The sequence below is a fragment of the Grampus griseus genome, assembly GCF_964374135.1.
Source record: "Grampus griseus genome assembly, chromosome: 7".
In the NCBI taxonomy this organism is placed as follows: Eukaryota; Metazoa; Chordata; class Mammalia; order Artiodactyla; family Delphinidae; genus Grampus; species Grampus griseus.
In genome coordinates this window covers 21,192,995-21,217,461 of record NC_139001.1, presented here as the reverse complement: position 1 = coordinate 21,217,461, position 24,467 = coordinate 21,192,995, and the positions used below count along the sequence as shown (strand labels likewise).

Here is a 24,467-nt window from a genome sequence, read left to right as displayed (position 1 = left end):
CTCCAGCTCCGCGTCCGGCGGAACTGAGCTTCGGCGCCGCAGGTTCCCGCTCGGAAGAGGCGACCAAGGCGCTTGCGGAATGTCAACATGGCGCGGTCGGGGAATAAGGTAGGAACATCTGTAGGCTTGGGCCTTGCCTGTGCCGGGGGTCCAGAAGCAGGAATCATGGGATCACGGCGGTGCCAAGGAGTGAGGAAGAGAGATCCCGGTGGTGGGCTGGATCAGTAGGGCCGGGGTCGAGGGTTGCGCTGTGAGAAAAGCTGGCGATTTGGTGTCTTAAGGCGGGAATTTGAGCCTCGCGCACTCCCCACCCCCGTCGCCTACTCAGCCCTTCCATCCTCCCACTTCCTCTCCACCGGTCCTCATCCTGCTTTCCATCCCACTCGGACCTCCCCTCCGTACCTCTCTATCCCAGCCTACCCCCGACTCCTCCATTACTTCTGAATCTGGGTTTTTAAAATCTGTGAGAATGGAAGTTAGCCACGAAACGAACCAATCCCAGAGGCCTGTAAAACTTAAGAGAAGGATTGAGTAAAATAACTTGAAATGTAAAACGTCTTATTACCTCTATAATAATCTAATATTTCGCATTTATTGCGAAAGCTTACTCTGGTGAGGCACTGATCTAACGCTTTATTCCGGTCTCATTTAATCTTCACAACAAGCCCATGAGTTGAAAACTTTTATGCCCAATTTACAGGTGAGAAAACCGAGACCTAAAGAAAGTGAAGTGATTAGCCCAAGGTCACCCAGTCCACAAGTGGTAGAATCTGAATTTGAACACAGGCTTTCAGCTTTCAGAGTCCGGGAGAATGTCTCTCTTGCTAGGAATCTATGACCCTCAGTGACCCAGGTTAATAACATGATCAGTTTTTAAAATGGCATTTTCAATATAGGCAGAGCGTGGTAGTTGTCTCTGAAGGGTCTCTAGAGGGAGGTGTGTTCCAAGGACTTGTTCATTCATTCATCCATCCATCGGTCTATCCATCCATCTATTCAAAACTAGGCCCTTTATTAGGCATTTGGTATACAGATAAACAAGATAGGAGTTGGAGCAGCTGATCCCTAGTCTTCTCCACTCCCCATAGGGAAATGCTGATTAAAATGATTATGAACATATGCCACTCACCTCCTTTATTCCTTTCAGCTGCTGAAAACTTTCAGCGCTAATGAAGCAGCTGTTTATGGCAGGTGGACTTGCAGCAGAATTCTAATAGCCTGTATTGCTTCGGTGTTTAAATGAAGGGTTGCCATGCTGCTCAATTTCTTTCTCCTGGTTTTCTTCCTGCTACCAGAAGGGAGCTTGCGGTATTACGTAGACCATTCTTCTGCTTCCAGATAAGAACTTCCATACTGTGAAACCCTTTGATGCCATTTTTTTGGATACCTGATTCCTGGCAAAGGACCTTTAGTCCTCTGATTTAGAGTTTTTTGTTCATAACAGTAGCTTTTATGAACATATATTAAATAGGTGCAGCAGCGTATTTGGGGACTCTTAACTTTTTAAAGGTTCTTATGCTCAGAGCATTGAAACTATGGGATGTAAATTTTATTCTCAAAGGAATTTTGTAGTTTTTTACCACCCTTTCTTCAAACATACTATTTATAATCTAGAACTCTCTTAATATTAATGCATTATGTTTAATTCTTTGTAAACTAGGGGAAAACTTAAATAGTCTTTCCTTTCCGTGTTTTGCCTTGCCTGAGATGTAACCAAATTAGAGATCATCTATAACGTCCCTGATAGGAGCTCATCTAGGTTTTTCAAACAGTTTTAGGCTCAGGAGATCATTGCTTCAGAAAACAGTAGTTCTTTCATTTATTACTTCTAAATATTATTTTTTCTCCCTTAATATGGTGTCAGATCAATCTCTATAGCTTCCATCTGTTGATCCTATTATCTCGTGGAGCTTTTTATAACACAGCTGTCAACTATTTGAGGATAACAGTCAGGTTCCTCTAAATCTTCTCGTCTGGTTCAAATAACTAGTTTTTCCTACCTGTTCCTTAGGTCACGTATTCTCCAGATCCTTCTCTAATCTGCTCATTTCACGTTCAGTTGTAATTAGTGTTTCTCATAAGATGTGATGATCAGAACTGCTCACCGTTTGTTAAGTGTGGTCTGATCAGTACAAAGCACAGGTGAGACTGTCAGTCAATGTCAAAGAATGTTAACTCTGGAAAATATCTTAGATCTCATCTAGTCCAACAACTGCTTCCTGCCTCCACAAATTAACAGTGAATTTAAGTTACATGCCCAAGAATTTAGCTACTTGGTGATAAAGGTGGGACTGGATCCCAGGTCTCCTGGGATCTAGTTTAGTTTTGTTTTCTTTTTAAACCATAAAACCTGTCTTTTCCTTCCTTAAATTTACTACACCATTGATAGGACTGAAAATATTTTGGAGGATGGAATGGGGTAGGTGTGGGGAATGTACTCCTGTAGCCATGTCGTACTGGTGACATTTTATAATGTCATTTTATAATCCACCCTGAAATTGACTGCTATTTGTTCAGGTCTCCAACCCAATTCAGTTAAACCTTGGTTGCCAAATACAAAACTTTACATGTATCCATTTTACTTTTAGTTTACGTTTGCCCTATTTCCTTAGTCCCCTACATACATGATTGCTAGCCAGTGACCAGGTGTCTGTATTTATGTGGTTTCCTCTGCCTAAAACTGCCCTTGTTTACATGACGGACCCCTACTCATTCTTTTTTTTTTTAACATCTTTATTGGAGCATAATTGCTTTATATGTTGTGTTAGTTTCTGCTGTACAACAAAGTGAATCAGCTATATGTATACATATATCCCTATATCCCCTCCTTTTTGAGCCTTCCTCCCACCCTCCCTATCCCACCCCTCTAGGTCGTCACGAAGCACCGAGCTGATCTCCCGGTGCTATGCGGCAGCTTCCCACTAGCCATCCATTTTATATTTGGTAGTGTATATATGTCAGTGCTACTTTCTCACTTCATCCCAGCTTCCCCACCCCCGACCATGTCCTCAAGTCCATTCTCTACATCTTCATCTTTATTCCTGCCCTGCCACTAGGTTCATCAGTACCGTTTTTTAGATTCCATATATGTGTGTTAGCATATGGTATTTCTTTTTCTCTTTCTGACTTACTTCACTCTATATGACAGACTCTAGGTCCATCTACTTCGTTACAAATAACTCAGTGATGTTCCTTTTTATGGCTGAGTAATATTCCATTGTATATATGTGCCACATCTTCTTTATCCATTCATCTGTCGATGGACACTTAGGCTGCTTCCATGTCCTGGTTATTGTAAATAGTGCTGCAATGAACATTGTGGTACATGTACCTTTTTTTAAAAAAATAAATTTATTTAGTTATTTATTTTTGGCTGCGTTGGGTCTTCGTTGCTGTGTGTGGGCTTTCTCTAGTTGCGGCGAGGGGGGCTACTCTTTCGTTGCAGTGCGCAGCCTTCTCATTGCGGTGGCTTCTCTTATTGCAGAGCACGGGCTCTAGGCACGAGGGCTTCAGTAGTTGTGGCATACGGGCTCAGTAGTTGTGGCTCACAGGCTCTAGAGAGCAGGCTCAGTAGTTGTGGCGCACGGGCTTAGTTGCTCCGTGGCTTGTGGGATCTTCCTGGACCAGGGCTCGAACCCGTGTCCCCTGCATTGGCAGGCGGATTCTTAACCACTGCACCACCAGGGAAGCCCACATGTGTCTTTTTGAATTATGGTTTTCTCAGGGTATTTGGCCAGTGGTGGGATTGCTGGGTCATGTGGTAGCTCTATTTTTAGTTTTTTTAAGGAAACTCCATACTGTTCTCCAAAGTGGCTCTATCAATTTACATTCCCACCAACAGTGCAGGAAGGTTCCCTTTTCTCCACACCCTCTCCGGCATTTATTGTTTGTAGATTTTTTTGATAATGACCATTGTGGTTTTGATTTGCATTTCTCTGATGATTAGTGATGTTGAACATCTTTTCATGTGTTTGTTGGCACTCTGTATGTCTTCTTTGGAGAAATGTCTGTTGAGGTCTTCTGCCCATTTTTGGATTGGGTTGTTTGGTGTTTTGGTATTGAGCTCCGTGAGCTGCTTGTATATTTTGGAGGTTAATCCTTTATCAGTTGCTTCATTTGCAAGTATTTTCTCCCATTCTGCCTACTCATTCTTTAAGGTTCACCCAAGGATCATATCCAGGAGGCTTTTTTAGCCTCCTTATCCGTCCTCTCTCCCTTCCACCAGCCTTGGGTGGATGCCCCTCCTGTGTGCTCTCTTAGTGTCCACTGTATACCTCGGTCATGGAATATTGTGCTGGTATCATTTATGTGTCTGTGTCCCCTACTAGAATGGATTTGGTGTCTTAGTCTTCACTTTAGATTCCCAGTTTACAAACTGATTCAAATTATTGGAGTGTATCATTTTAGCATATATAGATTGTGACAGTCACCTATTGCCACCAAAATGCTTTATAACAGACTACACCCCAAGTCAGTGGCTTACAACAAAAGCATCTGTATTCATACTGTGGGTCAGCATATCAGTTGCATTTGGTTTGATGTAGAATATTTTGGGCTCAGCTGGGTTGGACTTAGCTCTAGCCTGCAGATTGTTTTCAGATCTACTCCCCATTGATTTGTGCTCAGGCTCAGGCCAGAGGAACAGCAGCTATTGGAGCATGCTCCTGTCCTGGCAGATACTTTCTAGCTTTCAGGAAATATCAGGACTATTTAAAATTTCTCCATAGTGAAAATTTATGTGCCTTACATACACTCTCTAAGTAGAACACCTCCCTTCCCTTTATCATGCATACCCTGAATGTCTATGGGTGAAATAAGTAAACGACATCTCTTTTTCTTCTTTTAATGACCATTAATAACATTTTCTCACATGTTCTTTGGGACTTTTTTTCCAGGCAGCTGTGGTGTTGTGTATGGATGTGCGTTTTGCCATGAGTAACTCGGTTCCTGGTGAAGAATCCTCATTTGAACTAGCAAAGAAGGTGGTGACCATGTTTGTGCAGCGACAGGTAAGATTCACATTGGTCTTGAGCTTGTAACTCGTGGTTTAACTGCTTGTTGCTTCCACTTAATAATGCAAGATGCCAGCCTCTTTATGTTGTCCACCCTCAGTGTTCTGGGGAAGCTGAGGGGTTATTCTTACATGTACTCACATGCTACCACTGGAGGCTGATATGTTTATCTTTTCTCGTTTTGGCTCCTCCACTGGATATTACAACTTTTATCAGAAGCGAGAGGCAATGTGATGTTTAAGTATGTAAACTCTAGAGCCAGATGGCCTGGGTTTGAATCCTTGCTCTGCCATGATACTGACTAACTTTGCAATCTTGAATAAGTCTTTCAACTACTTTGTGCCTATTCCAGTTATCGTTTACTGGTTACAAACTACCCTCCCCAAACTTAGTGTCTTAAATGACCTTAAAAAAATCATCTCACGGTTCTGTGAGATGACTGGGCGTGTGATTGGGTGGTTCTCTCTGAGGCCTCTTGTGCAGGTGTGCTCACTCGGTGGCTGGCGCTGAGTCACCTGAGGGCTCGGTGGGGCTATACGTACATCCAAGGTGGCTCACCCCTGGAGCTGGTAGTTATGCCTTCTGGGGGCTGTGAGCTCAGCTGGGGCTGTCGCCCAGAACACTTAACTGCGGCCTCTCCATGTAGCTTGGGATGCTCACAGTATAGCAGTTGGTTCTAAAAAGGAGTGTTCCAAGAGTGGGTATTCTAAGAGACCTGCTTATGTGGCTTTTTATGACCTACCTCTAGAAATGCCAGAAGGTCATTTCCACTGCCTTCTATTAGTCAATCAGGTCGCTAAGCTATCTCACATTCAGTGGGGTGGGGAGGGGGCGGGAATTAGAGTCCTCTATTGTTTTAAGGGGTAGCCTCCAAATACAGGGAGAGAAGGAATAGATGGAGGCCGTCTTGAAGACTCTCTACCACGGTGCCTCAGTGAATATCTCTAAGATAAAGTACTTAGTACTTGATGTATTGTAAATGCTGTATGTGTTTTTATTATCATTACTACTACTACTACCATTATTATTAATTTCTGCCCTTTCTACCTGGTCTGACTGCTACTTTTGCGAAGTCCATGAAGTCCTTCATTCACTACTCCTCTGGCCACGTCTGCTGTTTTTTCTGGGTGTTGCCTTTTCTACTGGGCACTGTTACCTCCCACCTGTCATCCTAGATTTTTACAAGTTCTGATAACCTGGAGTCCTTAACATCTCGAAGAAAATGAGGATGCTTCTAACCCCATGCTTGGTTATCGTAATTTGTGTTGGCTGTATTCAAGTAGTGCTGCTGTGCCCGAACGTAGTATAGATTTTTTTAAAAAAGGGAAACAGTGCCTTCAGTTTTTATTTTTGGCTCTGCCCCTCGCATGGGAGTTGAAGTGAAATCTGGAAGGCCGGGAGACAAAACCTGGTGCCGCTCCCATGCTGCATTCAAATTTCCTCCCCTCTCCTGACTGAGGTTTTGTTGTCGAACAAGATTACCTTGCCTTAAGATGAAGTCTTGTGCGGGAGGCGGCTAGAATTCTAGCTGGCCTGCCGCACTGGTGTGCTGGAAATATTTGAACCCCAGCAGCTGGGACCTTCCCTCCATGTACAACTGGCAGTTGCAGCTGGAGTTGTTAACAGACTGGGGAATTTAACAGACCAAACAGGTGAAGAATGACAGAATTCCATCCTCTGCCCATGCAGTGTTCTTTTTACTGATACAGAAGGCTTCTGTTAATAAGTAGGTGGGAACAGGGCTGCCTTTTGTGTCGCATGCTGTTTCTTGTTTTCATATTTCATTATGGAATGCTTCATAAAAGAAGCAAACTGAGAATAATATGATGGAAAGCGGTTTTCCCATTGTCTAGAACTACAACAGCCCTAAAGTTTTACTATATTTGTTTGATTTCTTTTTCTTTTTTTTTCTTAAAAAATAAAATGTTAACTTAAAGCTCCTTGTGTATCCCCTCCCAACCCTTTTCTTTCCTCTTCTTCCCCTCCTTTCCTCAGAATTTTCATAGTTATTACTGCACATACTTTATACCTTGGATCTCAGTGTATCTATAAATAGTATTTAGTATTGTATGAAGCTCTCAAAAGTGTATGTAATCGTATTATTCAGTACATATAATTCCACAACTTATTTTTCTCAGTCTTTTGTTTTTGAGATTTATTCATGTTGGTAAACATTGAACAAATTTATTCATCCTTTTTTTTTTTTACTAGAGTGTAATATTCCATTGTATAAATATTTTTCAGTGTGCTTTTGCATTCTTCAGTTGATGGATAGTTAGTTTTCAGATTTGCCCTGTTATAAACAGTGCTGAAGTGAACTGGAACTTTCTTGTCTCTTGTCTCTTTGTGTACATGTGCAGGAACTTCTCTGCAGTATATATACCTGTAAGTGAAATTGCTGGGATATAGAATATGAATCAGCAATTTATTTTTAATCTCTGTAAAATTTAAACTTTGTATAGTCATTCCAGAAAGACAGACTAAAATCGTTTCAAATGATACATAATTAGTTTTCACTGGGAATTAGAGTCTGATTTGGGGGGAAGCAAATCAAAGAAACTAATCAAGGGTAGCTACTGCCCTCCCATTCCTCCACCACAAATTGTGCTGAAAGGATGGGAACTGTAGTCAATGAAAATGTCTGCTTAGAACCTAGGAATTATCATTGCTTATCAGTCCCACGGACCAGTTAGCCCAATATTCTGTTGTTGACGGTGGCCCCAGGGACCTGCCATAGGGAGGTATGGTTGTCTTGCTCCCTGAAGGTTAGATATCTAATGGTTTCCAGGTGATATTGTATGATTTCAACCTTCTAACCTGCTTCTCTAGGTGTTTGCTGAGAGCAAGGATGAAATTGCGTTAGTCCTTTTTGGTACAGATGGCACTGAGAACGCTCTTGCTGGTGAGGGCCAGTATCAGAACATCACAGTGCACAGACACCTGATGCTACCAGATTTTGACTTGCTGGAGGACATTGAAAGCAAAATCCAACCAGGTTCTCAACAAGCTGACTGTATCCTTTTTGAACCAGAGAAGACTCTTAAGAAATTTCCTTTAATCTGGGGAATTGTAATCTAGTTTGGTGAGGTTTTCTAAGAGTCCTAGCTCTGAGTATGTGGATGTTTTTGGCTCTGAGGACACGGAGGTGATGTGTGTTAGGACTGAATGTGAAATTAACTAGGTTGGGTTGGGTGCCTGGACTCCACGCCCTGCAGTAACTTGCTCCTCTGCACTAGTGACATTGAGAGGTTGGGAGGTATCAGAAGGGGGTATATGTATTGACTATGTGTAGAGGGTTTGGTGGTGGTGATGGTTGGAAATGTTTGGACGTAGAGAAGCTATTTTTAGAAGAGTATAGCATTAGCATTCTCCTAGCCTTCCTGGATGGAGGATAATTGTATGCCAAAAATCAGACTGATACCCAAACTGTGAGACTAACAGTTCCTTCCACAGCTGCCCTGGTTTTAAGGGGTTCCTCTTATTTTTCTAAACAGTGGTGCCATCCCTGGTCACTGGGAGGTGCTGCTGTGCTGGGAGTGACTTACAAATGCTACATTATGGCTCGCTTCATGTGTAAGAATGGACTGTAATCACAGAAAATGGGTTCTAGATACTGTAAGATGGCATCATAATTTTTCATTAAATGAGCAGAATATGTCAGATTACCTTTTGGTTTATTTCATTTTTCCTGTTTATATGTTTCAGGAAGTGTACTTTGATTTATAACATATATGAATATATGTTAGTGAAATAGACTTGGAAGAAGGGCACTTGGGCAAGTACTTTTAAATCATCACACCGTCAGCCCAGTGTCCACAATTTCCAGCATTGTAGATTTCACTGGAAAAAAGTGGCATGTTCTTGGGATAAAGGGACTGTTTGGTGTTATCTTCTGCCCTTAACTAGCTGAGTCCTGGATGCCCTCATTGTGTGCATGGATTTGATTCAACAAGAAACTGTGTAAGTATCTCAACTGAAGAGAGCTGGAAATGAGCCTGTCTGTGTGGAATCAGACCATTTGGAAAATGAACCCTTGCAAGGCTATAATTGTAGTACCTAGGAGAGTTGCTTGTATGTACCTCTGTGGAGGCTGGAAGGGGATCCTTTTTTATCGTAGTGACCACATCTTTAACTGAAGTTAAAGTTAGGAAATCAGAGACATACTATTTCCATAATGCTCAGAAATTTTGCCTAAGATGTTCAAAGCATGAGTCATGACTGGGTTGGTTATATGTTTAATAGGAACCTAGCTGAGCATCAGCAGCACACGGACTTCTGGAATGTAATCACCTTTGTTAGCTGGAGCTAGATTCATTCCTTACCCTTTTTCTGCTTAGTGACCAAGTACATTTGAAGTTTAGGAAATAACTCAGGAGAACGATTTCTTAACATGCTAACTCTCTCTTCTAGAGGAAAGAAGTTTGAGAAGAGGCATATTGAAGTGTTCACTGACCTCAGCAGCCCATTCAGCAGAGATCAGCTGGGTATTATAATTCATAACTTGAAGAAATCTGGCATCTCCCTGCAGTTTTTGTAAGTCCATAAGAATAATATTTGCAGACAGATCTTGTGCTCTTATAATGCAGTGATAGGACCCCTTCGTAGAGCACTCAGTTCTCAAGAGTCCTCTCTGCTCTGAGTCAGAATCTGTCAGATCACTGACTTCAGCCAACGTTCATTGATTACTCTCTTGTGTTCCAGGAACTCTTCTGAGTTTTGATGATAAAGGGATGAAAGTCACAGGGAAACCTGGGAGTTTAGCTCAGTAGCAGATGTTTGCTTGTGCTGTTCTTGGACCCAAAGAATTGAGGCATTAGAGGAATCTTTTAAGGACATTCAGTTCATCTCCTGCCTGCATAGAAGACTTTACCCAAACAATTACCGGATTGGTGGTGTCTTTTCTTAAACAGCCTAGAGGACTGTGTCTTAAAGACAGTAGATGTTTCTAGGATAGAGAGGAATGTCAACTTGGGAACGATTTTAAACACGTCTGCTTATTTTTAACTCTTTTTCAGATCTAAAGGATACACACACATTTATAAAATGTAATTTGCCTGTGCATATTTACAGATGAGGTGTACAAACTTAGGAGGGAAATATTTTTCACAACTTGTTAGGGAGAGAGTCCCTCCTCCCCCAATAACTTGAATTTCCCCTCCAGGCACTTACTTTATCTTATAGCCCTAACAGAAAGTTCTTTCCACTACATTAATCCTTCCTGCTGCATCTGAAACCTGTTTTTTCTTGTCCTATTTTTGGTAAAAGCAGAGTGGAGGTATAGAATGTTGAATTATTAGGGACACTCCTTTTTCGGATTGAGAGCCATACCAAGAAGCCTGCAGCTCTGAGTGGTGAGCCTGCAGCTTCTTTAGAATGCCTGCCGTGGAGAATTAAGAACCTCTCTTGCATGTACGTACCTCTTAAGACTGCTGAGGGGCAACTCCTTTCTGTAGAACTGTAGAAAAATAGTTCAGAATAACCCATCAAGCTGATACTTGGTAAGATGGTACTTCAGAGAAATTAAGTGCTTTTTAAGTGACTCTTCTTTTCTCATTGAGTTGAGGTTTTCTCAGCACTTCAAAAGCCCAGCTCGGTTTCTGTTCCCTGTTCATAATCTCAGATGCCTTTACATCCTTGACACGTACTGCACTTCTGTCAATGTCATTGGAAAGGGCTACTTTTTTTTGTATGAGCAATGCTGTAAAGCAAGCTGAACAGAACATAGCCTTTTCTTCCACTTGCTGGTTATTTGACTGGTTGTATTTTTTTCTTGGGTAATACCCTTCTTCCTTTGCTGCAAACTTCTAGCATGAGAAGTAGAGTTTTTGCTCTTATTGTTTGGTGTATGCCATGTATGGTGGATTGTTCTAGTTGGACTGGACCTTCCTGACCCTTCATTTTCATGTTAATCGTCCCTTCTTCCTGGTTGATGCTCTGGAAACAGCAACAGCGTGGTGCAAACCTGACGTGCTGTACCCTGCTTGCTGGAAGCTCTTTTTTCATGTAATGCAGGACATGCACATCTCTCATGCTAAGAATACATAGAAAAAATGGAAACATGAAGCTCCGTTTTGATGATAACAAATGAAATGATAAAGGAATCACCTTAAAAATCCACATGGGGTAACCAGCAGGTAATTTTGAGTAAACTGAAAAGATCGCTGAATTCAACTGTTTGGGTTTCCAGGGACAAACTAGGGTGACCTGCTACAGTGGAAAGAACCTTGCTCTTTCAGTCAGATGACTGAGTCTTTGCTCCGTCACTTATTAGCTTTATTAGCTATACGGTTTTGGCCAAATTATTTCATTTCTGTAGCTTCCATTTCTTTTCAGAAAATGGAGGTAGAAATCTCTATCCAACTAACACATAAGAATGAAATGAGATTGTTTATATAAAAACATTTATAAAGTGTCATGTAGAATATTATCATAAAATGTGTTTGGTTGGTTTACTTTTCAGTTTGTATATTGATTATTGAATATTCCCATGACTGGTAACCCCACTCTAGTTTTAGTCTCATTTCAGGCAAACAACTGGAGTGAAACACAGGAACAAAATTGGTTTTACTTATTTCTAGCAATTAACTGGTTTCTGTATAGGAATTCTCTATCTGAAATAATGATGATGACATTGTTTGAGTTTTAAGTATTTTATACACTTTCTCTTATTAATCTTTATAATAATCTTGAGAGATCATTAATGGGCATTTGTTTGTTTATTTTTGTCTGCCTAGAATGTCACCCAGCCTTTTTCTAGGAAGCGTTCCTTCCTACTTTTTAACCTAATGGCTTGAATGAGAGCTGACATCTAGATCTGGCTCCTAGGCTACCACTAATTCCTGGTCTTTTGAATTGGAGAGTAGAGGGTTAAACCCTCAGTCCCTCTTTGGTAGTGGAGTTGGGCATTATGAGCTTGAAAGTGTTCAGAAACAATGTGGAGGAAGCCAGTCTGAAAGAGCGGGGCCAGCATAAAGGAAAATGAAATATGGAGATAGAGAGTGAGAGGGTCACAGAATCCTTGTGGTGTTTGAGACTCTGGGTCTAGTCATCCTAAGGCCATGTGCAGCCTTGCCCTTTCAATTATTTTGTTACGTTAAGCCAATAAATTACCCCCATAAAAGCCAAACCAAAGAGACTTTGGTCACTTGAAACTGATAGAATATTGGTCAAGGTAGATAGTGCCATTCGATGGTTGAGAAATGTAAAGCTCAGAGAGGCTCACTGACCACTTTCTCATAGCGAGTGAGTGACAGTCACAGAATTGGGACCCCGTTTATTATTTGGCTTCAGGGCTTTTCTTCTTAAGTACTGCTGGTCTTTTCCTGACAGTTTGCCTTTCCCAGTTGGCAAGGAAGATGGAACTGGGGACGGAGGAGATGGCAACTTGCTCTCCGACCACCATGGGTCCTCCTTTCCTCCAAAAGGAATCAGTGAGCAGCAAAAAGAAGGTATTCGGATGGTGAAGAAGGTGATGATGTCTTTAGAAGGTGAAGATGGGCTGGAGGAAATTTATTCCTTCAGGTAAGACATGAAAGCATTGTTTACAACTTTCAGTTGTAAGCATATTAATTGTTCTTCTGATCAGATGGCTCCCTAATGCTTTTCCTTTTCTGGGCCACTTTTGAATTAGCAGTTATACTTTAGTGTTTCAATTTTTATTAAAGAAATGGTGCACCAGCCCCTAATCCCATTTTTTGAAGTTTGTATGGTTGGTGCAAGATTTCTTATTTATTTCCAAGACTATGTCGGTAGAGTTTGGAAATACATAAATATAACGAACGATTTAACAAGTCAAATTATAAAAGATGAGGTAGTAGATTTCTTCTTTATGCCAAGCTTGGGGCACATTTCTTGGGCCCTTCCTTGTCATACACCTAAAAAACATTCTTAATTATAAAATGTGGTGTCAGGTCTGAGATAATACTTAATATCCTCTAATCTTCTGATTTAGGTTTTAGGAGGCAGTATACTGTAATATACAGATTTTTTTAAAAAACTTTGGTCTCAACATAGTTTGGTCAGGCAAAAACAAATCAAAACAAAGCAAAACCCCCAAATATTAAGAATTTACAACCTGTTTATTCCATGTGGGCTTTGTAAAGGCAAAATGATTTAAGAAATGGGAAATCCCTGAAGTACCATATAACGATTAGTCAAGCTACTTTTTTTGGCCATCCAATTAGAGACTGTGGGAGAGATGATCTCCTTTATCTGTATTATTCTTGGTTGGAATTGGATATATATTTTGATCAAAGAACCTGAGACGGGTCCATAGCATCTAGAACGGTGTGTATTTGAAGGGCCTGATTTGGTAAAAGTGGCAATAGAATACCACACTGTATGGCTGTGGAGTTTCAAATCCTCAGGGATACTGCTACTTAATGTTAAAGAATTAATTCCAGTTTATTAATAAACACACAAAATACAAGCATTTTAAGAAAAGTTCTTAATTGAAGTAGAGGTTCAGTTGAAGTAAACGTTAAACAATTAGGATTTTTTTGAGTAGCAATAGTGTGTATCTGCTCTACTTTTTATTCTCAATCACAATTTTCAAATATTTCTGGTGAGCTATAATTGATAAGCAATCAGCCTGCTTTTCTAAACATAGATACTATTGAAAAATTGCAGGTAAATGGGAATTTTGGAAATTGAACTGTAATTTCCCAAGGGGTTGTCAAAGGAGTCAATGAAGAATCCTGTAAAGTGATGTTTCTTTGCCATAATATGTGTTCTAATTGTAATACATGCAAATATGTGTTCCTAAATTATTTTTCTTTCAAATTTGGATATGGCTTTCTCTAACATGGGAATACATGTCTAAAGCTAACATATTCACCATGATATTGTAAAGAAGAATTATAGACCAATAAAATTACCTAGAAAAGTTTCTTTTCCTGTAACATAGCAAGGAGGGAAATTACTATGTGCTGTCCTAGCCGTTTGAAATTACTTTGATTTTAGGTCTGCCATGAAGGTGTGGATCAGAACTTTGCCATCTGATACAGTAGCCATTATCCACATGTGGCTACTTAAATTTATTAAAATTAAATAAAATTTAAAACTTAGTCCCTCAGTCATAGTAGCCACTGAGTTAAAGAGCTCAGTAGCCTATTGGACAGGAATAGTTAGAAATAGAATACTTCCCTCATTGCACAAAGTTGTACAGGACAGCCCTGGACTAGACTTATCCTCATCTAGAAGACATTAGAGGAAGATAACTTGACTTGTAATTGGGGAGCTTCAAATCTGCAGAACTCATCCAGTTGTTCTCAGATGTTACATATAAGAGGCTGGTCTTTAGAATTTCCCCTGGAACAGAATCCAAACCTCTTGATGGTTTTAGGCGTGACTCATAATCAGACTAGCAATGTCCTATGAGACAGGTTAGACCTGGTTTCAGACCCATTCATTCCTCAGTGAATACAAAGCCAAGGTGTACCGTAAGCTTTGGAGCAGGGTATCAGGTAGAATATCTACTATTCATTGTAGATTATTTCTGAAAATTGGAGTCTCTTGAGGCCTCTTTGTCCATAACTCTGGATAATGTCAGATAATCCTTAGTGAATACCACAAATTCCACCTATCTCCTATGATTTTCTCTGTTGTGTTTGATTAGGAACCAGATGAAAATAGAACTGATCTTCACTAGTATTCAAATGAAGTAGCCCTCTGCATTGCGTTTGCTACTTCCCAATTCCCTTTCCCTACGCAGTGAGAAACCTAGAGTTACCTGCTTTAAGACTGAGTGTGGACTGCTAAATTCCTTTATCCCGTGGAGAGTCATTATTTAATTCTCTCCACTGTGTGCATATACTTACCATGTCTTTTATTTAAGAGAATGGAAATGAGCTAAAGAATTGCAGGATTGTGAACAGTGACGATACAGGATGGAGCCCACCCTTTGATATCTTAGAGCAGGGCTTTTTATCCTCAGGTCCATGGTTTTCGGGAGCTGGTGTGTGCAAACACATTTATGAATGTGCTTTTATCACATCCTCACAGTGTCCTTGGTCCTGAGAAAAAAATGTTAAGAACAACTGGCCAAGCTGAAGAAAAGATTGAATAGGGGGAAGGTAAAGATGTTCCTTTTCACCTATCAGTAAAGGAATTCAACGCCTTCCTCCTAAGCCAACTCATTTGTATTCCGGCTCTCTCCCAACTGATGGTCGCCACGAGTTTTCCTTGCCATCCCCTGCTGTTCCTCTCTGTATGATCAACAGCATCTCACTTCTCATTCTAGACAACTAAATGCAATATCCAGCACAGGTTAACATTTTTTAAATTGCTGCTTTCATAATACATTTTTCTTTATTAAGTGAGAGTCTGAGACAGCTGTGTGTCTTTAAGAAAATTGAGAGGCGTTCCATGCCCTGGCCCTGTCAACTGACCATTGGCTCCAATTTGTCTATAAAGATTGTGGCTTATAAATCGGTAAGTGGTAGGTACACATTTTTAAAGAAATGTTAGCAGGCAGACAAATATGCTTATATAAGGAACTGACAATTCGTGTGTGGGTTATTCAAAACCATAATTACTGCTTCTCTAACTGCTCTCCCTGTTCATTTCATCTCTATTTAGCTTTTATGTAAAAGGCATGCTAACAGAGGAAGCTTTAAGAATTGTCTATAATAGGGACTTCCCTGGTGGTCCAGTGGTTAAGAATCTGCCTTCCAATGCGGGGGACACAGGTTCGATCGCTGGTCAGGGAACAAGGATCCCACATGCCACAGGGCAACTAAGCCCGCGCACCGCAACTACTTTAAAAAAAAAAGGAAAAAAACCCAAATGGTCTATAATAGGGGTTGATTCCCTCCTTTTTCTCTTTCTCTCCATTGACAGTTGATTGTTAATCATGAGTTTCAGGTCTTTCTCTTTTTGTTTTTTAAAGAAAGAAAATGAAATGCATTAAGTTGTATCATTGTGGTATTATAGCAGAAATACAGATACACACCAGAGTTCAGTTCAGGGTTTTGAAAACTCAGTCACACCTAATTTAGTTGTTAATGATCTGGTAGTAACAGCATCTAAGAAATATCAAAAGATGTTGACTTGTTACTGTGAAATGGCCTTTTGTAACATATGTACATTTGTACGTAATAGTATATTTTCAAAAATGAGTTGCTTTTGGTAATTATTTGATGAAATTCCAGTTTGAGTATGAGTCTTGGATCCATGCCTCCGCATGACCTTCCTTGTCTTTTTTCTTTAAATGCACAGAATAAATATATAAAAACATTTAAATATATAAAATGTACAACATATACAAAAACATGTTGTTTTATATATTCAGGTGTTTTTTTTAATATTCAAGGACTTAATTCCAAAACACCCTACATGCATGAAAACCATGGAGGTACTTCAAGGCCTAGAATAGTGTCCCTGGGAATGAGAATATAGTCTCTTTCCTTTTTTTTCCTAGTTACTTTTTCATATTTCCTTATTGATTTCTGAGTACTGATAGACTGCTTTCCCCTTTCTTGTGTGTTGGGAAACTGGTAACAAAATGTAGGGCTCTCTTTTGTTAGACAGTCTGAGGGTTTTGTATAGAAAGTGTTTGAATGTATACAAATATTCATATTTATCTGTGGATTACCCTTGGGGGAAAATAAAATGTAGAAAGAATTATAAAATAAACTAAAATTTCCACAGTAGGCAAGAGACAACAAACCAATGTAGCTGGAGTCATTGTTTTGGATTTTTTTCTGTAAAGCAGAGAGTATATTAGGTTTTCATCTTTTGTCCATCTGAATCATAGCTTTCCTTGTTTTCCCTTTATTTTTCTTTTGGAAATCAGATTCTACAAGAGAGAGTTAAAAAGTGTTGGACAGTTGTGGATGCAAGAACTCAAAAAAAAGAAGATATACAAAGAGAAACAGTTTATTGCTTGAATGACGATGATGAAACTGAAGTTCCAAAAGAGGATACTATTCAAGGTATTATTATGCCAGTGAGAGTTTCACTTTTGCCTAGAAAATTTTCTTCAAGATGATAGGAGGCAGGCTAGGTTTTGTATTATTATTTGTCTAGAGACACAACTATATGAGGGGATCATGAGACGCTGGATCCTTTAGGTCATCTGTTGGGTCTCAGGCAGGATGGTTCCGAGGCAGGAGTATACTCGGGCATTCAGTCTCTCTGGGTTTTAAATGTCTCAAGTGACAGGACTTAATACTTGGCTTTGTTCTAAAGTTTGAAACTCACTAGCTAGGAAAAGGCTTATATTAACATGGCCGAAGCAAATTTTTTGTTTACCTTTGACTTCCATAGTGATCATTTTTCTGAGTGCCAATTTCAGATCTTATATCCTGCCTGTTCAGCTCCCTTAAGGTAATTTAGGGGATAAGAAAAATTATTTGTGTTTGTTATATTGCTTTATGTTCACTAGGATCTTTAGAGTTGTACTTCATATATTTGTACCCATTGGCTCTGTGTAGTGTATTTAGATAGCGTCTCTATCCAGAGGGCTTAGAAGCTAGCTGAGGGTGTCTGAGTGTTCAAGAGCTAAAATGATAAGATACCAAATGATGGTTAAGATAGAAACCAGAGTCTTTATATAAATTTATCACCAGACTATGTGCTACTCAGTATAATTTTAATTTGGAAGCCTTAAAAAAAAATTCCTTTCATCTGTGGCACTGCGTTGCAGTATTTGCATATTTATATGTTTTGCAGGGGTCTTGGCGGGTGGGAGAGTGATTAAAGGTAGTGGTGGTCATGACCCCTTTCTTTCTTCTGATGGATTAGAATGTAATAAACAACCCACAATCTCTACTAATTCCTTAATTCAACTCAATAGTATAGTGTGGTTAAGAACAGAAATTTTGGAGTCAGACCTTGGTTAGAATCATGGCTCCATTACTTGCTCGTCATTTAATCCTCATATAATGACTGGCTCATAGTAGGAAGAATAGCGTGATTAAGGGCATAAGACCAGGAAAGCAGAGGGCCTTCTCAGTGATACCAAGTAGTTGGGTAAGGTGTATTGGGCATATGCAGATTCGTACTCAGGATAGTATCTAAAAGACAATCTGCATTTTCTCTTTTAATCTTCACAACAACCAGTGAAGTAGGCACTCTTGTTTCCATTTTACAGATAAGAGAATTGAGATTGAAAGACGTTCGTTAACATTTGCAAAATCTCATAGTTAACAAGTAGCAGAATTTGAGCCCAGGGCTGCAGGAGTCTGTTTCTACATGCTATTCTAAATTAAGAAGGGCTTTGAATGGTACGCTGAAGAGTTTATGCTTGATTTTGAAAGCGACATGGAGCTGTTTATAATTTTGAGGAGCAGAGTGTCATGGGGGCTGTGTTTTAGAAAGATTAATAGGACATCTGGGTATAGGATGGATTGGAAGGAGAAGGGACTAGAGATGGTACCAATTCTTTCGGTTGCAAGCAAAGAAAGCAGCTCTGGTTGTCTTAGACAGAAAGCAAACATATTGGTGGAGCAAGGGAGAGGGAAGAGTTAAACATTGTTTCAGTTTGAAGAGCATAGATGTGCAGCTTTTCTCTCTTACCTTTTTGCAGTTACCCACATACTTCCTTTGCCTGTCTTCCACTTTCTATCCCCTAATATGTAGAGTTCTCTTTTTTAGATAGAGGGACTAGTTTCTGTGAGCCAAGGACTATGGTCGTATTTGTAATCTGTTCTCTACTCTTTGCCATGTACAAAAGTTACAGTTATTGATTTGCCCTGTAAAAGATGAGCCAGAAAACATAAGACAGTTTTAATTAGAAGGTTTAGGTTACTCTTAAACGATTCAAGTAAGATGTCTGAAAAAACATTGGGTTTAGATACCACTCTTAATCATGTGCCATACATTTCCCTCTTAACTTCTTGTTGAAATTTTTGTTTATATCACCAGCTTTTATTAAAAGACATATATGAAAATAGAAATGTGTTTCTTTTTAATTAAATACATGGCATGTGCAGAGTGAGGGAACTAATAAACACTGGATCATAGAATCTGCCCCCAAACACACAAGTTTCTTTGTTTCTTGGAGTAAAGATGCATATGCTTTTCCTTTTCAACTATGCAAGGTCATAATCCTTGGATTTTGATGATCTTTCTCCCCATTAAACATATAAGGCTATATAGTGAAAGGGCATGACCTTCCATAGAGCAGAGAGGCCCTGGAACAGGGTTGGAGTTTTTTTAAGGAGCCAAGAGCCTATATCTGTAATAACCTAAGTAATCAAAAAGAAAAAAAAAATAGACAATCCAATCCCAGAAATAAAATAAATTTAAATGCAGAAAAATATCCAGCTTGTCAATTGAATGTTTCTAAATAGAAAAATTTTGGCTTCTTCCGTTAGGCATTTGTGTATCTCCAGCATCCATTTTTGAGAACATTTTGTTCTGAAAATCCTATGGGCACATTTCTCTGTGGGTCTCCAGGTTTCTAAATAAATGTGTTCTTGTTATTATGTTTACAAGTCATGATTGTACTTTAGTCAACCATGGTTTATCTTTGGAGGATAACTAGGACATTGCATTTGCTACATTCTTCCTTCTAGGATGGATAATCATCAAGGTAACTAGATTGCAGAATATGCTACTTAAAAAAATGTAATTAGATTTTAATTGTCTCTGTGTCGTATATGTTTGTGGATCTGCCGCTTCTTTTTCTGCAGTGATCACAAGGGGCAGAAATTTGATTCCGGCAAACAGTATATGGAGGCTTGATCCGGAGTGTACATGTATCGTTAATGTATGTATAGGGCCAATTTCAGCTTGTAGAAAATGAGGCCCCATATGCTTAACAGATGCTCTTCTCTTGTTCTTTAGGGTTCCGTTATGGGAGTGATATCATTCCTTTCTCTAAAGTGGATGAGGAACAAATGAAATATAAATCGGAGGGGAAGTGCTTCTCTGTTTTGGGATTTTGTAGATCTTCTCAGGTAAAGCACGTATTTGCCTACTAATTGTAAACAAAACAGATGAGCTTTTTTCTCATTATTTGAGATGGTGTGCTTTGGATTGGGCCTGTTATTTATAATATGTTTTTTTCACTTTTAGTTTTTCTAAAATGTAGTCTGGCGTGCTGCTATCCTTGATTTTTGAAGGTTAAAAATCAAGAGGTAGAGAAGTCGGCATAAATCAGAATAGATTCAGTGAAAAGTCACTTCTTAGCTTTGGTGTCGGTCATAGCTCATAGTAGCGTTAAAGAACCAGCATCTAGTTCTTTACTATTGTATTGCTTTCTCTAACTGTTACATATACTGGAGTGTTTTACAGGAGTCAGGATCTAGTTGGGTTTTGAATGACCGTAGATCTCTTAGAATATCATTGATTTATGCTAGTCACCCTTCTTCTCAACGCCCAACAAAGAGGTCTAGGATGCAAAACTTGTTCATTAGTCATATGTTTTTTAGACGGCAATACAGATGTACAAAAGAGACACAGTGGAAAATGCAGTAACTTATTGAAGGCTGTGGATACCATATACTATCCAAGAAAGGGTCATTAAAGGTTCCCAGCAGTATTAGATGAAATGTTCTTGAGGTAGGCAACCAAACAGAAGGAATAAGTAGAAAGTGCATCTTTTCAGGCTCTATAGGGATGAAGAGATTTTTGTTGGTTCTAGAAGAACTCAAGTGAGAATTAAAATAAAAATAAATATAACCCAATATACCAGAATTAAATTTCTTCATGTTGCTCCAGCATGCAGTCCCTGTATAATTCAGTGTTAGAATAATTCAGTGAGGTGGGGAGAATGTTTTCCATCATATGCTCAAACTGTTAGATACAGTTTTAAGACTCATAAATCAAAAATTGAGAGTATTTACTTAAAGTCGATACAGTTAATGGTGAGAATAAATACCTTTTGGAAGTTGCATATCTCTAACAGTTCTCTAACAAATTACACTAAATGTGCTTTTCTTTAAAATTATTCACTTTGGGAGGTATATAAACTTAAAATTTATGGTTCTTAATGTTGGTGCTTATGAGTCTTTTCAGTGAAACAGAACCTCCATTCAGACCTATTTGTAGAAACTGGCTTATTGGGAACTGGGTCTGCCTAATTCCAGATAGGCAGAAAAGATCTATCCAAAACTCCTATAACTGTAATTTAGGACTCAAAAAACTGAAATCATCTGTGTCATGGTAGGTGTGGGGACCTATTTAGTTAGATGGCAAAGCAAGAAAAAGTGAGCTGAAAAGGTACGTTTTCCATTTTAAAAGATTTTTATTGACTTAAAATTAACTTTTAAGTCATGAAGTGTTTTCTAAACCAACTTTCTGTTGTTTTTGAGCTCTAAATTATTTTTGTCTTAAGTGTAATATCAGACAGGTACAATAAAGATAGTCATAATAGCTACCATTTATTGAGTGATTATAATATTATAATCAATATACTAACCACTTTATATAAATTCCCATTTAATTCTTGTTACAGTCCTCTCAGGTAGGTGCCGTGATATGTATTTTATACACTAGGATATTGAGGTTCAGCGCTGTTAGGTAATTGGCCCAAGGTCCCCAGCTAGAAGGTGGTAGAGATGGGTTTTGAACCAGATCTCTCTGACTCCAGAGCTATGCCATTAATCAGCTATAATCTGCCCACCAGATAGACAGGCTCACTTTTGAATAGTCTAGTTTTTACATACCTGCTTTTGTGTATTATGTTAACAAATGCATACACGTCATCTTAAGAACAAGGTTTTTCCATATCAACTAAGGTAAAGTATAAGTATGTACCTTTTAATAAACTAGTAATTAGCTTTAAATTAATAAGATCACATAGTTTTCCAGATTCCCTTAATCTGAGGGACACTAATATTTCTGGATTGAATTAGTGTGAAACGTTTCATAATATAAAATAGGTTTTTCTTGGTTTGGAATTTTTTTTTATGAATTATGAATTACTCTTCTCTTTTAAACTTTCTGGAGTCCTTTCAATTTGCCTTCTTCCATGTTGTCAGTGTTCTGGGTATCTAATTATAGGATGGATAAGAATTTAGCCAGAATTTCCCCAAATGTCTGGCTGTCCTTTGAGAAGTCATTTAGGTGCCTTAGGAAAAGGTATCATTAACTGTTCTTGAATCAGTCAAGAACTATTACAGATTCTAATAGGAGGGCAAATAAATCTATATGGATGTAGCAAACCGAAAATATAAGATTATTCCCATATTTTTTCAAATAATGGTTTTCAGATGGGGAATGGAAGGGAAGATGGAGGTATTTGGCTTATATGGGCCTCACCCCCACACCTTTGGGACTCAGTTTTCCTGAGCTGCTGTTACTGTGAAAGTGCTCACAATTTCTCAGCTTAGAGGTGGGAAGGCAGAAAAAATATTTGAGAAGCATTGCCTCTCTTACGGCACATTCTTATAAATATGCTCCAGGCTCAAGATGACATAGATCAAAGAGAAGTTGATCTTGGTTGATAGAAGCAGGTGGTTATAATATTAGGAACTCTTAGTATTCATCTTCTAGTCTTTGACTCCTCTGATACTGTGCTAGGTGAGTAATTTAAAGGACACATGGTACTCTAGTCTCTTTGCAGTTCATCAATGCCTTGTCATTGCTCTTAGGATGAAGTCCAAACCACTTAACTTTTCTCATAAGAGACTTCATGATCTGATCTTCGCTAATCTCACTCATCTAACTTTTCAGCTTTCCCCCTTGCACTGTGGCACTGCGCTACTCCAAAAGCAGTTCCCCAAATGCCCTATGTGTTTATGTCACTCCAGACTTAATCACACTATCATCTCTGCTGAGGACACTTGTGCCCAGACTTTCATCTTAGTTCCTACCCATCCTTTAAGTCTTGACTTAGGTGTCACCATTTGCAGAAGCCTTCGCTGACACCTCATGACTAAGATAGCTGCCCTTCTTATGTGCTCTTGTAGCACTGAACTATAATACTGTACTCTTGTGGGCTGGTAGCACTGTCTGGTAATACTCCACCGCAGTTAATTTCATATTTATCTACACTCCTCAAGGCAAGGCTACATCCTATTCATTATTGTGTTTATAGTGCCCAGAACAATGTTTGACATAAACTAGGCCCTCATATATTTGTTGTGTTTAAGTGATTTGAACCTCAAATAGTTAGTTGTTTCTAGTACCTGTGAATGTTTTCTGGTAAGAGCATTTTGAATGTAATTTCCTAGTAATGTGTGGCATTATGGTTTTCTGTGTTACTTATTTTGGATCGAAACCAGTTCTCTTCCTCACTTCCTCTTGTAGGTCCACATGAAATATTTTATGGGAAATCAAGTTCTGAAGGTCTTTGCAACAAAAGATGATGAGGTGAGTTGACAGTAGGTCTTTGAGGTAGTGCCGTAGAATTGAATTGTCATTTTAAGTGAGTTGTTTGGGACTTTTATAGTTTAAAATGACATTAATTCTTCCAATAGCAGTGGGAAAATTCACTGACCTTTAACTCTGAAAATGGGGAAATGATAAATGAATTTGTCATAGCATGAGCACAAGGCCTGAGGACATAGTTCTGCAATTGGAGATCAGGTGAGTATTAAAAACAAAAACATTTGAACAAATACATTTAGGTATGGGGATCTCATGGTCACAGGTTCAGGAAGGTTGGGGTCAGGTAAACATTTTCATTTTCATAAACAGAACATTTAGTGCTGGCTTAAGCAACCTGAAGATGAGCTTCACTGACTCACGGGACTACTTCCATCATTGAGAAATTTGTCTTATCCCCCTTACCTCTTTCTTTTCATTATTTTCTTATATCCGCAAGAGATTCTGTTTTCAGGCTGGTTTCTGCCTAGCTAACAGCCCGTGACTCTTTCATCCTACACTCACACCTGCCCTCTCTATAAATATTTTCTATGTAGTCTTCAAGTAAGAACTTGTTATTTCCTTGGAGATTTTGATGTTAACTGGAAGATTACCATCCAGTGTCTGTTTAAGACTACTTAGATCTCCATGTTCCAGAAGTTACTTGCATTTGCAACTGGTAAACTGGATGTAGATGGCTTGTTTGGGGTCGGGGGAAGGGTGATGATATAAGTGATCTAGTCCTCTTTTTCTCCTCACTTCTGAAGGGTAGCTGGCTGCTGAGTTAGTGAATGGATATGCCATTGTTCTATTAGAACAGTAAAATTAAGAGGAAAATTCTTGGCTTCCACTCAGTGTTAAATGGATTCATTAAAGCACAGTAGTTGTACATGAATCCTCAAATTTGAGAATCCTAGTTCATGGATTTCTCCTGAATCAAATCCTAATGGGAATCAGGCAGTTCTAGTATCTATTGTCAACACAACTTAACTGCGTTTTTCACTCCTGCTGAGGTTTTAACTCCAACTTACTGTCCCTTTACCCAAAGAAAATTCTGGTCACTTCACGTGATTGCTGGGTATGCAGTAAGGAAAATCATATCACAAAGCTGTGTTGACACGTATGATTCTCTAGACTTGCTAGCTCAGGTCAGGGCAGCATTGTGACTTGCATAATTCAAATCCAGCCTCATACAGACCC

At 39.2% G+C, this 24,467-nt stretch overlaps 1 protein-coding gene across 1 annotated transcript in view; it reads left to right on the top strand.

The window, feature by feature from the left end:
- Window positions 1-24,467, top strand: part of XRCC5 (X-ray repair cross complementing 5) — a 98,084-nt gene continuing 73,617 nt past the window's right edge. Inside the window, exons 1-10 of the mRNA XM_082658577.1 lie at window positions 1-108; window positions 4,896-5,009; window positions 7,842-8,025; window positions 8,924-8,972; window positions 9,423-9,545; window positions 12,342-12,533; window positions 15,329-15,443; window positions 16,807-16,945; window positions 19,803-19,915; window positions 23,211-23,273. Coding sequence (XP_082514703.1) covers window positions 88-108; window positions 4,896-5,009; window positions 7,842-8,025; window positions 8,924-8,972; window positions 9,423-9,545; window positions 12,342-12,533; window positions 15,329-15,443; window positions 16,807-16,945; window positions 19,803-19,915; window positions 23,211-23,273 — 1,113 coding nt within the window. The 5' untranslated portion in view covers window positions 1-87. The remainder of the gene's footprint in view (window positions 109-4,895; window positions 5,010-7,841; window positions 8,026-8,923; window positions 8,973-9,422; window positions 9,546-12,341; window positions 12,534-15,328; window positions 15,444-16,806; window positions 16,946-19,802; window positions 19,916-23,210; window positions 23,274-24,467) is intronic.